At 31.8% G+C, this 21,091-nt stretch overlaps 2 protein-coding genes across 2 annotated transcripts in view; both read right to left on the reverse strand.

Annotated features, from left to right (window-relative positions):
• LOC126888000 (pyrokinin-1 receptor-like) overlaps positions 1–3,318 on the reverse strand; it is a 335,880-nt gene extending 332,562 nt beyond the window's left edge. The window contains exon 1 of the mRNA XM_050655990.1: positions 3,010–3,318. The gene's annotated coding sequence lies outside the window, so the exon portion shown is untranslated. The remainder of the gene's footprint in view (positions 1–3,009) is intronic.
• A 3,973-nt stretch (positions 3,319–7,291) lies between these two features.
• Positions 7,292–21,006, reverse strand: LOC114337626 (glucosidase 2 subunit beta). The gene is made up of 4 exons (XM_028288122.2): positions 20,841–21,006; positions 20,578–20,780; positions 14,012–14,280; positions 7,292–7,477 (listed from the first exon to the last, which is right to left on the reverse strand). Exons 2-4 carry the CDS (start codon positions 20,754–20,756, stop codon positions 7,422–7,424), a joined length of 504 nt encoding a protein of 167 aa, XP_028143923.1. The 5' UTR covers positions 20,757–20,780; positions 20,841–21,006; the 3' UTR covers positions 7,292–7,421.
• Between the last annotated feature and the right edge of the window lie 85 nt (positions 21,007–21,091).

Here is a 21,091-nt window from a genome sequence, read left to right on the forward strand (position 1 = left end):
TCGAATGACACTTAGCTTATAATCCAAGGATAGTAGTAAAGATGGGAAATTTGACATCGGACTTCCGGTTTAAACAATGATGACTCAAAGTTTAGTAAAAATGACTCAAAATTAGTAAGATCGTATATTAATCGACGTAAAGTTACACGAATAAAGTTCAAATATCGACTTCCAGTTCTACTTTCGATTATTTTGGGTGAAAATCTAGGATGTACTTGTTTAATAACGTGTTATTTTAAGACGAAAGTTATTGTTGTGATTTTGTCGTAAAATGCTTACTTTAAACGTAAAATGCAAATAAACAATAAAAATTACTAAAATACGCCAATTTTAGCGTTTTCTAGGCAATTTTTCAATTAGTTGGACTTAATGAGAATTAAAAAAAATAAAAAAATATGAGATGAAAACACACTCAAGTATTTTCGATTGCGCAATTCCAGTTTGATTTTATATAGTATAAGCGTATAAGTCAGTTTAAAAAATCGCTAAACAAATTGTTATACCGTTGCGATTCGGGATACAAACAGAACAACAAAAATGTATTTATTATTTGAAACTAATATATTCTTTCGGTTAAGCAGGTTCCCGTGGTAAACTTTAGGTAAACTTTTTGCTGTAATATTGTAGCATGATATTCTTTCGATTAAAACAATATTAGCTTGTGGGTAGGAAGTAAACAATTTGATTCGAACGTTAAAGTTCAAACTTTCGTTAAGTCTATACAGTGATGAGCGCGCTAATAACCAGCAAAATAGCACAAAAGATGGACAACGTATTAAATTGTGAGATAAAAAGAAATGAAACTAGTGGAGCTGGGAAATTTAGCGATATTAACTTCTAAATTTACATTATATTGATTGTTTCCCACCTTTAGACGTATCGGACGAGTTTGGCAACTACCGCTGTCACAGTGACAATTTTAGTTGACATACTCTTCTGATACCTGTAAAGGTGAGAAACGATCAATATAATGTAAATTTAAAGGTTAATATCGCTAAATCTTCCACCTCCACCAGTTTCGTTTCTTTTTATCTTACAACTTAATACGTTTTTCATCTTTTGCTCTATTTTGCCGTTTGAAAGTGCGATCATCACTGTATATTCCGAAACGCAACGGTATATAAATTTGTTTATGAATATTTTAAACTGCTGCAAGATAAAATCAAAATAGAATTGTGCACTTTGAGACTACTTGACTTAAGCTTTCATCTCATATTTTTGTTTTTTTTTTTAATTAGGTGTGACATATTAGAAAATGGTCTCAAAAAACGCTAAAATTGGGTTTTTTTTCGACATTTCAAATTGTTTATTTACGTTTTACGTTAAAAGTACACATTTTACGCAAAAATTACAGAAATAACTATAGAAAAGGCGATACCATCTCGTAGGTATAGAAATTTTTACTGTGTCATGGTTTTTTATTAGCATTTAAGCAAAAAACGACTTTTTTCATTATTTTCAACATTGTGAAAAAAACTAGTTATGCATTTTAGATGAATACGTTCAACATACGATTTCCTTAAAAATAATTGCTCTTTAAAATGAGATTTCCTAAATTAAAAAATGTTTATAAACAAAAAGGTTATTGAATTAAACACCGAAAGTAAGCATTTTTCCAATGTAAATATCTAATTAATAAAATAAACAATAAAAATATTTAAACTCCATTTCACAATGTGAGTTTTTATATACTTAAATTTCTTTTATTTTTTTTATTTTATTATTTTTTTTTTATTTTAGTTAAAATTTGTTTTTAGTTTACTTAAGCTTTCATCTCATATTTTTGTTTTTTTTTTTAATTAGGTGTGACATATTGAAAAATGGTCTCAAAAAACGCTAAAATTGTTTTTTTTTAGACATTTCAAATTGTTTATTTACGTTTTACGTTAAAAGTACGTATTTTACGCAAAAATTACAGAAATAACTATAGAAAAGGCGGTACCATCTCGTAGGTATAGAAAGTTTTACTGTGTCATGGTTTTTTATTAGCATTTAAGCAAAAAACCGACTTTTTTCATTATTTTCAACATTGTGAAAAAAACTACGCATTTTAGATGAAAACGTTCAACATACGATTTCCTTAAAAATAATTGCTCTTTAAAATGAGATTTTCTAAATTAAAAAATGTTTATAAACAAAAAAGTTATTGAATTAAACACCGAAATTAAGCATTTTTTCAATGTACCTAATTAATAAAATAAACAATAAGCATATTTAAAGTCCATTTCACAATGTGAGTTTTTATATATTTTTTTTTTATTTTTTTATTTTATTAATTTTTTTTTATTTTAGTTAATAAATTTGTTTTTAGTTTACTAAATTTTTGAGCAATATTAATCTATTTTTTTATGTCGTTTTAGAGAAAAAAAGGTAATTTTCAAATGACCGCACAGGTGTATTTTTGGTCTCATTCTCTTCTGAAGATCTCAAATTTTCATGATTTGAAAGTTCTGGGCTGGGCCCTTTTAAGTTTTACTAAAAACCAAAAACCGCCATTTAAAAGGCTATAAAAAACACATTTTCTTAAAAAAATAAGTTTGAAGACCCATAGAAACGGTGATATTTTTTTTAGTTCACAGCGCAATTTTTTTAGGCGGGTGGCTTGTCTCATACGTTAATTATAAAAAAAATGCTTTTCTCGCTTCGAAATAACTTTTTTGATAACTTGGATTCTTTTAAGACGAAAGTTAATTCTATTGACTTTTCCCATAAATTCCAGTTAAAAAATTGCGGCCAGTAGATATGTACCTATCCAGTACCGGCGCTAGGGTATCAGGCGCCCGCCTGCAAAACTAGCATAGGCGCCCTTCAGTTTCTTTTAAATTAATATTTTGTATCACAAACAAGGGCGCCCGCCTGCAGTGCATCCCTTGCAGGCCCGTTATCGCCGGCCCTGTACCTATCTAATTTTTAGATTTTTCAAGTACTTTTTCGACTTTGTTTCCTGGGGTATAAGATTATAATCCTCAAATCTGCACCAATTAATTTTTTACTTTTATAAATAGTTACCTGGTAGATGAAAGAATTGTCCGACCTTAATACACAAAATTATCACAAAAAATACTATTGAATCGTCAATTAATCAAACCAATAACGTGACACACTGACATCACTTAGTCCCGCGAACTTGTTACCGAAATGAATTTGGTGTACTTGAACTTGAATTAAGCTCACATTCCCGCTCACGAACTGTTTGTAAACAAACTTACTGAAAAATGTCGGCAAGTTATTATAGCACTTGGCATCAGTCGGCGCCCATCGGCTACTTGTGATGTTAAAAGCGGTTTTGAGTAAACTGGATTATTCGCCGGTTGCCCACCGGTTTGATATTTTGGCGAAGCTTCTATCAAAAGTTCGTCGCGTTGCCAAGGTTTGCGATTTATCGTTAATTACAGGAAAATGCGAATGCGGAAGTGTTTTATTGAGTAAAAAACGTACTAATTATGTGGGTAATGAATACGAACGTAGATAGGAGATATTTAGATATTTTTAGTCCAAGCTTTACGATTAAAAAAGCAATAATGTACTATAATGGTTTTTCCTTGGAAATTTCGGCTTTTTGAACTATTGACTTTTATGTTATTAGGTGAAGGTTTAAAACCTTATCCTTATTCTGGTCTCTTAATTCAAGAGAGATAATATTTAAAAATACTGTAGGTAATGTACAATAAGGTAAGTGAACCCAATATTGCCACCTTAAGGGTTGGTTATAAATAAAATTAAACATACACTTTTATTAATAAATGAAAACAATTTTTTTTATTTAGCTAATGCCTCGACAACTAATGACCATTGGCATGGTACAGTGGATTTTTCCAATTAGGTACCTAGTGTAATGTGTAGTGTGTGTGTTGAGTGTTTTGTTACTTTGCAAAGTCGACGTCATTGTCTTTGCAAAGAGACGCTATTTGTATCCGAACGTCTGCGGTCCCTCCAGCGAGTACCGATCCCACAAGGACAGAAACTAGAAAACAAAGGGTACTAGTAAAGAAATGCATTTTCTTTAAGAGCGTAGATGCAAAATCTCGGATCAGTGCATTTTAAATGTATCTATTCATTTTTTTCGAATCCTGAGAAAACTATACATAGTTGAAAAATTTAAACGCAGAATGAAAGATTACATTATTACCGAGGGCCGAAAATCCTTCAGAATAAACAAAAAGTTTCTTTTGAATGAGATATTTGAAATTAAAAATCACACTAAAATTTCTCTTTTTTTCACCCCTGTAACTAATTAACATAAACATTATAGAAGTTTTCAGGGAATTTAGCCCTCGTTAATTATGTAATCTTTCATTCTGCGTTTAAATTTTTCAAAAATAATTATTAGTTTTCTCAGGATTCGAAAAAATGAATGGATTTAAAATACATTGCTCCGAGATTTTGCGCCTTTCCCCTTAAGAATATATTTTAACTTAAATAACAAATTTCGATGTTGTGAAATATATAAAGGTACTTTACTTTTGAGTGAAATTTATATTTTTTTTGACATACCTCGTATAAAATTGATAAAATTTTATAACGGATGGTTGCACCTTAGATTTTATATCACGCAGAGCATTTTTTGAAGAGCAACTTTTATTCGTGAAATTGATAATAAAAAAGTTTCCAATAGGTTGCAAGTTACGCAGACATTCTATATAATATCTCAAACAACAATACCTAAATATTTTTAACATTTATTATTTTTTAAGCTTATCAAAATATATTGTGGGTAAGTTGTACATAAAAAAGTTTTGATGACTTTGTATAAACATTTTTTGTTTTAATTGACATTTTTCGGTTTTTGTATTACTCTTTTATCGTTCTTAATTTTCTCAAAAAGAACTGCTTTATTTCATTTTTAAAGTAAAATCTTAGGCTTTAAAAAAACCTATAAAATAGTAATATGTACATTCATTTAAGCTTGAGTAGGTAATATCCTGTTAAAGTGGTAGTAATTCTGTAAAACTACGAAGTTTTAAAAAATTACGTTTTTTGAGACGTCTCGCGTCGGTATCATTTGAATTAAATTTTTTAGATTGTTTTTGACTGAAACATCGCTTAGTACAATGTTTGAAAGGTAAGTTATGCAAATTTGAGAGTATTGTAGCTAAAATTGTATTAGGAACACATTTTCAAATCATTTTTAAACAAGTCATGTAAGTACCACTTTTCGCTCACACTGTACTTATTCGCATATTTTTTTCTTTGTATCATAACTACATATAAGATAGATTTAATGTTCTTCTTTTATATCCAATTAGTACAATTTAATTTGATGAATTAGTTAAAAAAAATGTTATTTATGTTAACTCAACCGCGCGCTCCGTCGAACGATGCAATATAGTGCGCCCATGTTTGTGAGAGGGGTGACTTGAGCGTTATAAATAAAAAATTATAGAAGCTGTAGATTTAATTTTAGAAAAATCTGTAAGGTTTTTTGTGTAAAATTTTTTTAATTTTTCAATGATCAATTCAGTTTTTTTTTAAATATATATTTTCGTAGATATTTAAAAAACAACTGATTTCTCAGTTCATTTGTTTAATAAAAAATTAAGCACCTACCTTTGGAGTATAACTTTTTGATATGTTGTTTATTATACATTTTTCTTAATCTTATGAAATTATAAAAAGTTATATCTTGTTTGATTTTTTCCGTAAGTAAAAACTCCAGTGACTCCACTATATTTGTTAGATATCTGTATCAAAGAGTGTCACCATTTTATTTGCTAATTTTTCTGGTCTATAGGGACTTCATATAGACAGATAAAAAAGTTGTTTTAATTGCATTATGCTTGACTTTCCTACAATTTACACTGTAAAGTTTGTTGTTGTTTTGTACGCTGTAAATATTTTTTATAATTTACGACAAAACAACAAATAATTTATCCTATCCTTTACAATTAGCAATAAGCAATTACTTTCTTTGTGTATTAACTAACTACTTTGCCTTGAATTTGTAACTAAAAATAAAAAATGCAATTTATATAAATTAACATAAAAAGCTGTTTGAGCGAAATAGCTTAGTACTATCAAACATCATTATTATTGGGAATCATTAGTAAGTAGGTATAGTATCCTTTTTTTATAAAAACGATATTAAGCAGTTATTCAGTAAATTAATCGTATACTTTAAAAAACAAAATAATATCATTAATGCGCCGACAATTTTTTTTAATTCTGGCAATGAAATCAATCCTGATGACCAGTTTCTTTGTGGATTCCTATTCAAAAATGTCTCCTTTAAACAAATCAGAAGGGTCCCGGGCGAAATTTTTGGGCAGAAATTGTTTAAGCAAATTCTCAAGATCAGCGTTTTTGTAAAAGACGAGTGTAAAATACACTCAATCATTAAATTTTCTCACAGTGATGCATCTTTCATTAAGGTTTTGAGGACTATTCGGCAGCAAATATTTCTTGGGGATTTTTGTCCGGATTATTTGACCGGAATTTTTTGTGCGGAGATTATTTGTATGGGTATTATTTGTGGGAATTTGTTGTCCAGGAATAATCTGTGGCCATTTTTTGTACGGGATTATTTGTCCGCACGCCAGACCCTGTTATTTTGATGGATATAACATCAGTTTCACCGTAAAGCCAGAAAATCTCAAATTTATAGCGCCTGTAATATTGGGACCGTGCAAGTTCGGCAAAGCGACCCCTATTTCTTCGTTCTGTACTTTTATTCGCACTTTTAATTATATTGGCCAATTATATTAGTCCTGGTTACTGGATAATTGTCAAGGCCATAGTCCAAAAAAATAGTAAGAAGAAAAAATAGGATTCAGGTTATGTTATGAAAACGTGAACAATTGTATGTAGTAAATAAAATTAGTTATTAAAATGCAGTACTGCACTCAAAATACAATTAATTAAATTTACCTTCATATAATAATTGCATATCATATGAATATTGTGGAGCAATATATAATTTTTCTGCTTCAATGACAGAAGGTATGAAATATACGTCAATTTGACAATTTCAATTGACAATATGAATTATTTAAGATAGTTGCAATATTTCTCCGCGACTCGCGCACGGTCGTTTCTCGTTTCCCTTCCAAGTACTTGCACACCGCGAATATTCCATCCTCCTACTCATCTTGGTATATATTTCTAATATCTTTCTATTCAAAACAAAACTTAGCGCTCTTTATTTCTTTTTAAAAACAAGTAGGTAATCAAATTTCAAAGTATTTAAATACCAAGTGTCCTTCAATGTGCCAATAGACAGATATTAGGGCAGGCCTAAATTGAAAAAATATGCTGATAGAAAAGCACTACCTGGCTACAAATTAAAACCATTGAAAACAAATTTTAAAGTTTATTTTTAATATATACAAAAATTGGTATAAGTAAAACCTATTTATCGTTAACACATTTATAATTATGTCTAAATTTAATTAAAGCCGTAAATGGAACCTCTTAATAAGGCACTATTAGCAAACATCAGGACAACGTGGATGATATTTGTGCATCTTCTTTTGTTGTGCATCTAAAAAATAATGAAAAATCAGATATATTAATACACCACAATATCCTGCCGACAATATCAAGTGTAAAACTGCTGCTATAAAAAGCATGTATTGCCAAAAATAGAAAGTTAAAGTTGGCAAATAATGTAACACTCTTGGTTGCGATAGTTTTCCTTTACATCTTACCATAAGTATGTTATCTTTATATATCGCACCTCCGCTCAAAGAGTGGCATAAGACAAAAAAGCAACATTTCGAGAAAACGACGTTTAAAGTTTGTCCTACAACATTTTCGGGCTTAATTCAAATAGGTCTGGATCCCGCGTATGAAAAAAAAATTGATTAATAGCAAGCTGAAAATTTGTTAATAGCTTAAGGGTGTCTAGTCGGACAAACTTTGATATATGGGAACACTGGAACAGGGAAAGTTTTAATTGTGGAACAGGTTAAAAATTTGGAACGGTCAGACCACAAAAACGGCACATGTATTTTGTCCGACAGAACAGACTTAAACTCTCCGAACAGAGATTAAACTCTCATGCGAAAGTCAGACTGCTATTTATCACCAAATGGGCGTTTTAATGAGTGGAACATGTAGAATATGTCAAATGACAGGAATTATGACAGGTGATAAATAGCAGTCTGATTTTTGCATGAGAGTTTAATCTCTGTTCGGGGAGTTTAAGAGGAAACAGTAGCGATCAACAGGTAGCGAAAACGCGTTCCAAGATTGCTGCTGTAATTTTAAATATTTTTTCGAGATATTTGGCACACGTATTCGTAATATAATAAAGAATGGCGGTACACAGCCCAATTTGAAAAATATATTAATATGTGGAAATTACTCTGTAATTAAATACAACATTAAAAAACGAGCCTGTACCGCCATTAAGAAGAACAAAAAAATACACTTACTTCAAATAAACTTTTTTATCCGATGCCTAGATTTTGTGTCATTTTGGAACTACTAAAATTTTTTATTTCATTAGTAGATCCAAAATGACACAAAATCTAGGCATCGGATAAAAAAGTTTATTTGAAGAAAGTGTATTTTTTTGTTCTTCTTAATGGCGGTACAGGCTCGTTTTTTTAATATTGTATTTAATTACAGAGTAATTTCCACATATTAATATATTTTTAAAATTGGGCTCTGTACCGCCATTCTTTATTATATGACGAATAAGTGTGCCAAATATCTCGAAAAAATATTCAAAATTATAGCCGCAATCTTGGAACGCGTTTTGGCTACCTGTTGATCGCTACTGTATCGCCTTAAGTCTGTTCTGTCGGACAAAATAAATGTGCCGTTTTCGTGGTCTGACCGTTCCAAATTTTTAACCTGTTCCACAATTAAAACTGCCCCTGTTACAGTGTTCCCATATATCAAAGTTTATCCGACTAGACACCCTTAAGCTATTAACAAATTTTCAGCTTACTATTAATCAACGTTTTTTTCATACGCGGGATCCAGACCTAAAAAACTATTAAAATTAGAATAATAACTGTTTTAGACAGTTACAATGGTTTTTGAATCTCTATAAAATAGAGTATTAAGTATATTAAAAATATTTAAATTTTTTTTAGTTGATACACTATAAAGATAAAATAACGAAAAATTTACGAAATAATATTTATCAAAAGTGACACTTGCAGTACGGAATATACTTAATATCATTATTATTATCTGGTTAACAGACTTATATTGTTTTGAATAAAGTAATCACATAAATATTGGGACCGTGTAAGTTCGGAAAAGCGACACCTGGTTTCATAGCTCGGCAACATTTTTCGAACTGTTAATTATATTGGCCAATTATATTAGTCCTGGTTGCTGGATAATTGTCAAGGCCATAGCCCAAAAAAATTATAAGAAAAAAAAAGTAAGATTTAGGTTATGTTATTAAAAGGTAAACAATAGGGAACTTGCATAAAATTTTAAATTCGAAAAAAATGTTATAAATCACAACAGAACATAATTTAGAACCTGTATCAAAGATAAAAAAGTTTTGTTTGTCTTTCGTTTGGCCCCTAAAGACGACTAAAAATTAAAATTATACCAGCCACTCCAAAACGCGTCGTGACGTCACGCCGTTGTATGTTTACATTCTATACCAATTGTATAATATAATTTTAAATTAGACATTATAAACGTCAGTAACAAATACAGTTATGTGACGTTAAAAGTGATTTTGATCGTTTGAACTATTCATAGAAAATTTGTACTTTTACAAAATGGTTTTATTTTCAATAGTAAACCTTCTTTCCTTTCCTTCAAAAACTGTATCAAACTCCAATCTCAAAAAACTGGTATATATTATTACAACGACATACGATAAATGTCGTTAGAATATACATATTTTTCCTTTATTCCCCGACGACGAGCTGGCCAATTACCCAAGTAGGTGGAGGCCAATAAACTAAAGAAGGAGAAGAAGAATATACCTAAATATAACGCTGTGTCCAGGTACACGCTAACGTGTTGGAATTTGTTTAATCGCGTTGTGTTTACGCTTTAATTTTAATATTGATTAGTAGGTAAAGAGATTTCTTATTTTTTATTTGTTTAGTGTTTGTTTTTAAATTAACTATGCAGTGTGGACAATTATTTAGTTGTTTTAATGAGTTTAACAAAATTTTAAAACAGTATGAAAAAGTTACGAGACTATAAATTAATATATATTTTTTTAGTTATAAGTGAAATAGTATTACCGTCCAAAATTAAAATTAAAGGAAGACCTAAAGCTTTCACAATAATATTTAACTTGTTCTGAAGCTATTTCCTTGTGGTATTTTTGTAATCAACTATTGTAAATGGGAACTAAGCCACAATTTAACTAAAAAAATGATTTTATTAACGTTTCGACGTCTAAATCGGACGTCGTTGTCAAAATACAAAATATTATTAAATTAAACAAAAATGTTGTTGCTTAGTAAAAAATTTTTTCTAATAATTTATTTAATCTGACTAATTTTTGTATTTTGACAATGACATCCGATTTGGACGTCGAAACGTTAATAAAATCATTTTTTTAGTTAAATTGTGGCTTACTTCCCATTTAGAATAGTTGATTATAATAATTAACTTACGTATAAAAATTATTTTAACAATATTTTGTACGTGTCATGTCAACTAAATACATATATTTATTTTGCTAACCTAAATATATACTTTTATATATACATTGATTTATTACAATTAAGTTAGAAACATCTGAATAGTTTTGCTTCCTTTCCCTTAACAAATATTTTTCTATCAAACAAACACTAAACATATCAAAATAGCATGTACCAAAATATTATATACAGTCACTGCGCACGCTAAATAATGACGTCACTGGCTTGATGAAGTTTAATTCGCGTGTACCTAACTTTTTCTATTTGCGTACACACAATTTGCGTGTACCTAGACACAGCGAAATATAACCATAATAATAACTAATGTAAAACTATGTGACGTCACGGGTCATTTGAACTATTTTATACTGCAGAAGACTTTAAATATGTATTTCTACGTTATCACGAGTTTTTAAAGCGTGAAATTTTGGAAATCTCATTTTTAAACAAAACTGAACATTATTACGTAATAAAAAAAATGTGCAAGTTCCCTATTGTATGATTTATTTTGTGTAGTAAATAAAATTAATTATTAAAATGCAGTACTGCAAGCAAAATACAAATAATTAAGTATAGGTACTTTTATATAATAATTACACATCATATCAATATTGTGAGCAACATTTATAATTTTTCTTCTTCAATGACAGTAGGTATGAAATATACGTCAATTTGACAATTTCAATTGACAATATGAATTATTTAAGAAAGTTGCAAGATTTCTCCGCTATTCGCGCACGATCGTTTCTCCTCCAAGTACTTGCACATCGCGAATACTGTTTTAACTCGACAAACGACGCTTTATACACATCTTAGATGGACAAATGCTTTGCACAAGTCGATATGTGACACTGTTTGTGTTCGGTGCGTCGTTGATTTTGGATAATCGTATAATGACACTAGTGTCATCTAACGATAAATACTTGACCCATGGACGTGACACTTTGAGGAGTTTATAGTTTTATTAAACTGTTGGTGCAATAAAAGCGATTTTAAATATTTTTGAGTTATGACACTCTTGGAGCGGACATGCGATATATTTTTAATGGTTTTTATTAAATCCAGTGATATTCCCTTTTCGTCTAATAAATGTATCGCGTCCCGAGTTCTCATTATATCAAACGCTTTCTTCAAATATATCAAGCACATATAGCAGGGGTGGTCAAACTGTGGCTCGCAAGCCACATGTGGCTCTTTGAAGGATAATCTGTGGCTCTCAACAAATATACCTAAATTTATTTTAATTATTGTGTTTCAAAATGTCTTAAATTACTGCCAAAAAATATAAAAGATTAAGTGTAACGTCAGGACTGATACAACAAGGAGGCCCCTTATCACTGTTGCTATTCAATTTGGTATTAGAATTTGTAATAAGTAAAATATCATCTGAGCTGTCAGGAGGATTTGCGAATCGAGGATCAAAACTATTGCTGATGATCTACGTGCAGACGCTCATTCTACAAGAGGCCTGAGAGGTGTGTTTTCACAACTCGAGGAAGAAACAAGTAGTTTGAGCTTTCGAATAAATAAAGAGAAGACGAAATAATGCTAGTAGCCAAAAATCCAAGACCAAGACTTAGGCATAACATAACTATTAATAATTACCATAACTTCGAAGTAATGCAAGAGTTTAAATATCATCAAAGCTGACAACCACAAATAAAAAGAGGTATCAGCAAGGATAGCCGCGTGTAATAGAGCATTATACTACTCCCTACCATCATTATTAAGATCTGCTATTAAGATCAAAAAGCCGCTAAAAAGACAATCTAAATTAAGACTGTATATGCCAATTATTCGCCCAATTGTTACATATGGAAGTAAAACATCAGCAGGATATAAATGAATTGCTGGTATTTGAAAAGAAAGTTCTCATTCCAGAATGATATTTTGCCATCAAAGAGATGAATTGACAGGAGAGTGGAGAAGGCGCCGCAATGCTGAATTGGTGACTGTGTATGTACTGAAATAATCGTCAGACATATAAAAGCTAAGATAAGATGGGCAGGTCATGTGGTAAGATCAGAGGAAGACATAATCTTAAGACAGTGTTTTTTGAGAGACGGTAGAAGATCAGTAGGCCGTCCCATAAAAAGCTGGAACGATGATGAAGAGAAGAATCGAAGAATCCTGAATTAGTAAAGGCTGCTTGTAGAATGATTTGCATATTTGAAACGACGATGTGAACTATTTTGTTTCACTGTAAAATTCGTGAAATCCAAACACTGAGAGAAAAATTTAATATGTACCTTTTTTACACTTTATAAATAATTGTTGAATTGCGGCTCGCGAAAAATTTCAAATTTTGGAAAGTGGCTCGGATTATCAAGGATCTTGGCCACCCCTGACATATAGGCTGGTTTTCTTTCTTTTATTTGTCTTATTACAAAAACTGCATCCGTGCATGATCTTCCTGTCCGAAAGCCTTGCTGTTCCTCTTGAAGAGTTATTCGTTCGTTTATCTTTGTCGCTATAATTCTTGTTGTCAATTAGAGTGTTGTATTTAAAAGATTATTGGGGTCTTTCTTATCTCCGTTCTTGAAGGACATCAGCATGATCTCTCTTCTCCATTCATCTGGTATTCTGTTCGTGGTGATTATTTTATGAATAAGAAGTTGCAGTTGTTGTACAAGGTGATCACCTCCATATTTTAAGAGTTCATTTTTTATTAGATCTTCCCCTGGTGACTTTATAGATAGTGATGAATCGATGCACAAAATCTACTTTATCCTTTCGAAAACCCTCTACATGTTGCTGAGAAAGTCACATTCGAATTTGTTTTTGTTCCATTGTTAGCGAATGCGGCACGCATTGTGAACACAACTTTCTGAAACCCAATACTTCAGTCAAAACATTGCTTATGCTTACACTGCCCAATAAGATGCCTAAGACTTCTACTAAATCTCTTTGTCACTCGATGATTTTCCAATACCATATCTTGTAATTTTTTACGATTTCTGGTAGTGTTGCTGTTTTTGGGCGACCCTGACATGAATCACCTTTAAGGCTTGTACAACCACGCTTAGATTCAGCAACCCATCTCTCTATTGTACTAATTGAAGGCCAAGAGTCCTTATACACTTTACATTCGTTCACAAAAAAATCCTTTGCTTTTAAACCTTCAAAAAATAAAAATGCAATCAGTGTATGACACTTGATTGCTCGTTATGACCTTTGAAAACTATTCTTTTTTTCTTTTGTCATTGGTTCTGGCAGAGAAAGAGCATGAACAGTTTCCACTGTAAAACAATACTTTAATATGTCTATACTAAAGGGCCTCTAAACAAAAAATGAATTGACAGATTGGATATGAAACTTCACACAAGTTCATAAATATGAAGAGTGTACCAATACATAAAAAAAATAAAATTAGGCTAGCAGCAACACCCTCTCTTATCGAACCGCAAAAATTATTAAACAGCCTAGTTCAAATAACTTACAATTAAAGTTTTGTAATACATCTATGTTTTTCCATTCATCTGATCCATCGCAGCAATCGCATATCCCATCATTTACCTTTGACGAGTGGATTGCTTTTGGTAAACGGTTTTGGTTTTTACAGTAAAACACTCCAGTCTGACAGGCATTTGTACCAGGTTCATCAGATCCATCACGACAATCACAGTAATCATCATTAACCTTCTTAAAATCTATCTCTTCTAAACTTCTAATACATACAAACTTATTTTCTATATTTGGTTCATAAAATCTACAAAATAAAAAATAACTAATAGACTAAAGCGCTGGTTTCCTCGAAAGCGGCACCGACAAACTGCGACCGTAGCACTGCGATGAATTACGTCAGATTACGGGGAAAAATTCAAGGTTCTTCACTGCGGCAATGGAATGTGCAAACTCGGCAAGCAGTGGCTTCCAACACATCCTTGGAAACCACCGCTATTATTTTGCATGGTACAATTTTTTATGACGTCATTCATCGCAGCGTTATAGTCGCAGTTTGTCGGCACCGCTTTCGAGGAAATCAACGCTTAAGAGCCGGTATAGCCGGTATAGGTGAAAGGACACCGCACACATCTTATGGAAAATATAGTGTCACTCAAATTCAATAAAATGTATATGAATAGATTCGTCCCGAAATTTCAATCATTTGATACCCTTGCGGTAGGGTTACCATACGTCCGGATTTGAAAGACATGTCCGGATACGAGAAATGTCCGGATTTTTTTCTTAACTAAAAAAAATGGAAAAACTTATGCAATTTTCTGTGGAGCATCGAGGACGATACGACATTGAAAATCACTTGCAAACTGAGAGACACAATAAGGCTAATCAAACAGCGATCACAGCAAGTATTAAAACTTTTTTTAAAAATACTGATGTCACATATGTTAGTCTAAGAGCTGGGAGCGGATTTTGTGCGTGATAAGTAATATGGAAAAACTATACGGGGATATGTTGAATTAGTTGTGTACATGACTTTCACCAACGGCCGGAAACCAGAGTTGGGGCCGAGGGTAGTTATAAGGGGTCAAAGTCGCGGATTTTATTATTTATTTTATGACGCTCATGATCGAGATAGTGCACCAAAATTTGGGAATAAGTAGGTCATGACGTACCTAAGTAAAATATCTAGGGGCTCAACGCTGCCTGGCCGACAAAGGGGTGGGGGTAGGGGTGAATATAAAAAATATAAGGGGTTTTTTGCGACGTTCGTGATTGAGGTAGTGCACGAAAATTTGGGTATAAGTAGACCATGACATAAATAATTAAAATCCCCAGAGCCGGAAACCAGAGTGGGGAAGGAAGGTAGTTTATAAGGGGTCAAATTTCCGTTTTTTATTATTTTTTTTGTGACGCTCATGATCGAGATAGTGCACCAAAATTTGGGAATAAGTAGGTCATAACGTAGCTAAGTAAAATCTCCAGGAGTGGAACGCTGCGTGGCCGACAAAGGGGTGGGGCAGGGGTGAATATAAAAAAATGTAAGGGGTTTTTTGCGACGTTCGTGATTGAGATAGTGCACCAAAATTTGGGAATAAGTAGACCATGACATAAGTAAGTAATATTCCCAGAGGCGGAAACCAGAGTGGCGGATGAAGGTAGTTATAAGGGGTAAAAGTCGCGGTTTTTATTATTTTTTTTTGTGGCGCTCATGATGGAGATAGTGCACCAAAATTTGGGAAAAAGTAGGTTTTGACGTAACTAAGTAAAATCTTCAGGGGCGGAACACTGCTTGGGGTACAAAGGGGTGGTAGGCAGGGGTGAGTATAAAAATATTTTGGGGTTTTTTTGCCGTTCGTGATCGAGATAGTGCACCAAAATTTGGAAATAAGTAGATCATGACATTACTAAGTAAAATCTCCAGGGGCGGAACGCTGCGTGGGGACAAATGTTGTGCCGGGTCACAAAAGAAATAATACACACTGCGAATTTGACCCCTTAAAACTACCCTCATCCCCAACTCTGGTTTCCGGCTCTGGGGATTTTACTTAGCCAAGTCATGGTCTACTTATTCCCAAATTTTGGTGCACTATCACAATCTAGCACGTCGCAAAAAAACCCTTATATTTTTTATAATCACACCTACCCCCACCCCTTTATCGGCCACGCAGCGTTCCACCCCTGGAGATTGTAGTTAGTTACCTCATGACCTACTTATTCCCAAATTTTGGTGCACTATCTCGATCATGAGTGTCACAAAAAAAATAATAAAAACGGCGATTTTGTCCCCTTATAACTACCCTCATGCCCAACTCTGGTTTCCGGCTCTAAGGATTTTACTTAGTTATGTCATGGTCTACTTGTTCCCAAATTTTGGTACACTCTCTCAATCACGAACGTCGCAAAAAACCCCTTATATTTTTTGTATTCATCCCTGCCCCACCCCTTTGTCGGCCACGCAGCGTGCCACGCTTGGAGATTTTACTTAGTTACGTCATGACCTACTTACTCCCAAATTTTGGTGCACTCTCTCGATCATGAGCGTCACAAAAAAAATAATAAAAACGGCGACTTTGACCCCATATAACTACCCTCACCCCCAACTCTGGTTTCCGGCTCTGGGGATTTTACTTAGTAATGTCATGATCCACTTATTCTCAAATTTTGGTCCACTATCTCAATCACGAACGTCGCAAAAAACCCTTTATATTTTTTATATTCACCCCTACCCCCACCCCTTTGTCGGTCACGCAGCGTTCCGCCCCTAGATATTTTACTTAGGTACGTCATGACCTACTTATTCCCAAATTTTGGTGCACTATCTCGATCATGAGCGTCACAAAAAAAAATAATAAACACCGTGACTTTGACCCCTTATAACTACCCTCGGCCCCATCTCTGGTTTCCGGTCGTTGGTGAAAGTCATGTACACAACTAATTCAACATATCCCTGTATAGTTTTTCCATATTACTTATCACGCACAAAATCCGCTTCTATCTCTCCGACTATGTGTATATGTATTTATTTTAAACTGGCAGAGATTTTCGATGTTAGTTGCATATTGTAGCGAAACAGCTGTACTTTTAATTGTGTCATATGCATTTCGCATATATGTACAATGTAGAGGTAGCAACACAGTCAAATTTACATTTTACATTTTCTACAACCCCTTGGACTACCCCTGTCTGGATTTGGCCTTAATAAATTATGGTAACCCTATGCGCTAACTCTGAATTTTGCTTAATTCGGGCGTTAATTGTAATTAAGCTTAAGCCGATTAGAGGCGGTACAACTGACCAAATTATACCTGCTTTATTATCAATAATAATAGGATAAGACAAGAGTACGCCTCTGCCTTAATCCCTCAGAAAGATTTATGGACTAAGCGAATTACAAAATCTTTTTTGTCCCTTTGACACACGCACATTTCCATTTGATTTTAGATTTATTTTTATCAATTTACGCTCTTACTATTCAAAATACAGAGTTGGCGCAATGATAAGAAATGATCGAAAATTCGGGACGAATCTATCCATGTAAATTTTATTTCATTTGAGTGCCATTATATTTTCCATAAGATGTGTGCGGTGTCCTTTGCCTTTGCTAATCATTTTAGGCACAATAAGAGCCTATAACTTAAACAGTAGAACCTAAAAGAAAACGTATGAATACTGTGCCGTCACTTTTTAGTGGCACATGCGTCGACAGTGGCGCATCAAACTTTCCACTTATGGACGGGATTAATAAATTAAAAGGTACTCTCCCTAACCACCTGAATTCAATTTTTAACATTCTCTAAGTTCTATATGATTAGCAAATAAGACTCAGCCTAATTTTAACACACCACCCCCTTCCCCCTTCCCCCACCACAAAAAACTTAATTTTTCGTTTTTATTTTTTTTAGGTAGGATGCACGATGCAATCTATTTTAAAATTTCAAAAAATTCACACGCATAACTTTTTTTTTGGCATGAATGCAGGTCTATTTTTTTAATTGTATGTATTTTATAAAACATTAAATTTCTAATTTTTATCAGATTTTTCCGTAAGGTTCGCCACCTTCAAAAATCTGAAAAACTGTTTTTTTGGAGGGTTTTTGTAGATTTTCCCTATTTTATATACTTCAAAATAGATTAAATCAATGTTTTTTATAGGTTATATGAAAATTTAAGTAACTGTGTCCCTTAGAACATTTAAAAATAGGAGAAACACATTCAAACCCCCAAAAACTCACTAAAAACAGTTTTTTGGATTCTTGAAGGTGGCGAACCTTACTGAAAAATCTGAAAAAATTATAAATATAGTGTTTGATAAAATACATAAGATTAAAAAAAATTAGACCTGCAGCTATCGCCAAAAAAGTTATACGCTTTTTAAATTTTTAAGGTTATGTACACTCAAATTACGAGCCCATAAAAAATAGACATGTTTTGTAAAAACCTCAACTATGCATGTGTAAAATTTTTTTTTGAATTAAATTAATTGAGGCAAATAGAAGAATGTATGTAATTCATTTATTTCAAAATACATTTGAGTGCTGTCAAAAAACAGAAAGAAATGTTTATTTGAAAAATAAACATTGTTTTTCGCTTATATTCAATGTTAAACCTGCTATCATAAATAGTAAAGTTAAAAATAAAAAAATAGTTAAAAACCTGTTAAAAATAGTAATTAAAGCGTATCGCTATACTGCCACCCACCTGTCTCTTAACAGTTTGAGCATTGAATTTAACGAAAAGCAATGTTTATTTATGAAATAAACATTATCACCTGTTTTTTGACTGCAGTAAAATGTATTTTGAATTAAATAAATTGCTTACATTCTTCTTTTTGTGTAAATAATTTAATAAAAATTGTTTTTGTACACCTTGTATAAATAATTATGTTAATGTTTATATTACTGAATAGAGAATTAAATAACCTTTCAAATGAGCTATCACACAACCCCTACTCTCATTTAAAAAAATCATCGATTATGTCATCACGCCCAGATGGATGAAGTCATAGTATTATATAATATGTATATGCCAAAAACAAAAAGTCTTAATTTAAAAATCAACCTGTCTGAAGATTTCTCTTCAAATTTGCCCATTTGTCTTAGTAGGCGAGCGGCAGCAACCCATAAAATTACGTTATACCGACTATGAAAATCAACTTTAAGGTGAATGAACAATTATTATTTTAGTCACTCCTTATGTTTTCGAGGTCGCTGAATACGAATGTGAAGTTTATTTTTATTTAGAATTGATGGAACATGTTCATAAATCAAATTTTATGCAAAAATGCGAAAAATCAATTTGGATGGTTTTTCAACTTTACCTTGCTATATCTTTGGTCGCTGTAAATACTTTCTTTTGAAAATTTTAACAGATCAAAAGAGGAGTTGTTAATTTTTAAACATTTTGTCGTCAAATTTGGTTAGTTTCATGTTTAGGTACTTAAAAAAGTAGAGTGCCAAACTTTTTATTTTATAATTTTAACCAACACAGCAATAAAACAAAGTTCATGGAGAAGTTTTCTGAAAAAATTTAGGTCAAAATATCCAATAGAAAAAAAGTTATGTGACTTCAAAATTGTATCACGTTTTTTTGCATTTAACTCACTACAACTCTGTTCCATTTTAATATTTTTTTCTGAAATTTTTATAGAATATATTTCTTACCTTTCTGAAGACAATGGGATCTGTTTTAATCTTCCTGTCTTATTATACTAAAAGTTATGAATTGTTATATTAAAAGATGCAGATTCTTGAATTGCAAAGTTTAATGGCAAAAGTTGAGTGACAAAATTTGAAAGTTACCTTTTTAATCAAGTTTATGTTAAAATATAGAGTACAAAGTACAAAATGTTTTATAGAAAAAAAAAATGGTGCAACTTTTAATTTTAAGAAGGATGTTATTTCATTTTTCTTTATTTTTAGGGTAAAATTGCGATTGTGACAATGTCTCTCCATCTAAAATTCACAATAAATACACCGTGGTCAGTATCTCGAGAAATAAGCGTTTTTTTGGGGGTGTGCCACTCGTCTATACAGTTACGTAACTTTTTTCCTGTTGCATATTTTGACTATAAATTTTCCAGAAAAGTTCTTCATGACTCATGTTTTAAAGCTGTGTTGATTAAAATTATAAACTAAAAAGTTTGCACTCAACTTTTTAACTAAACATGAAACTAACGAAATCTGACGTTTAAAAAGTGTTTAAAAATTAACAACTTCTCTTTTAATTTGTTTAAACATCTCGGACAAATCTCATTGTTATCTAAATTCTTCAAAGATGGCACAGTAAAATTTTCAAAAGGAAATATTTACAGCGACCAAAGATACAGGGAGGTAAATTTGAAAAATCATAAAAATTAATTTTTCGCATTTTTGCATAAAATTTTATTTTTGAACATGTTCCACCAATTCTAGATAAAAATAAAATTTTTATTCGGATTCAGTGACCTCAAAAATATTAAGAATTACCAACATTTGTAATTCACCTATCATGGTCGTTTTGTCAATTTCTAAGCCTCAAATTAGGGGTGTGCCGCTCGCCTATGGTTTATCTCATAAATATCTACTTGTAATAATTTACACTTACAAAAAAAATTATCATTTACCTGGAATCTTTTGGGTGAACACCTCTAACAAGAATAATCTTTGGATTTTTAAAGTCATTTGAGAGCTGTACAAATATTGACACTTGGTATATTATAAAAATAAAGGATACAACCAATAAGGGTAAAACGAAAAACGAAATTTTACGCCTGGTAAAAGAAACATATGCTTTATAAATCATTACCAAGTTTTAGATGGTTTCATCCTGAAATAGTACAAAAAAGCCGCCTTTAACTTCATTAGTTTATTATGTATGAACACTTACCATTTACACATATGACATCCATAGATTTATATTATCTTTTATATTATAGTATACTACACAAGGGTTCCTAATTTAATTTATAACTTTATTTTAAAAATTTAATAACAGAATCAAAATATTGCCAATAGAAATGTCAATCTATCATAACATAACCAAATAACCACGTCACTTGAAGTTTAGTCTTCTTTTTTAAAAGTGTGTTCTGTGTTGTCTTTACTTGCGCAGACCGGTTTTGTAGGCATTTTTAAATT

This window comes from Diabrotica virgifera, chromosome 7, assembly GCF_917563875.1.
Source record: "Diabrotica virgifera virgifera chromosome 7, PGI_DIABVI_V3a".
Taxonomy (NCBI): Eukaryota; Metazoa; Arthropoda; class Insecta; order Coleoptera; family Chrysomelidae; genus Diabrotica; species Diabrotica virgifera.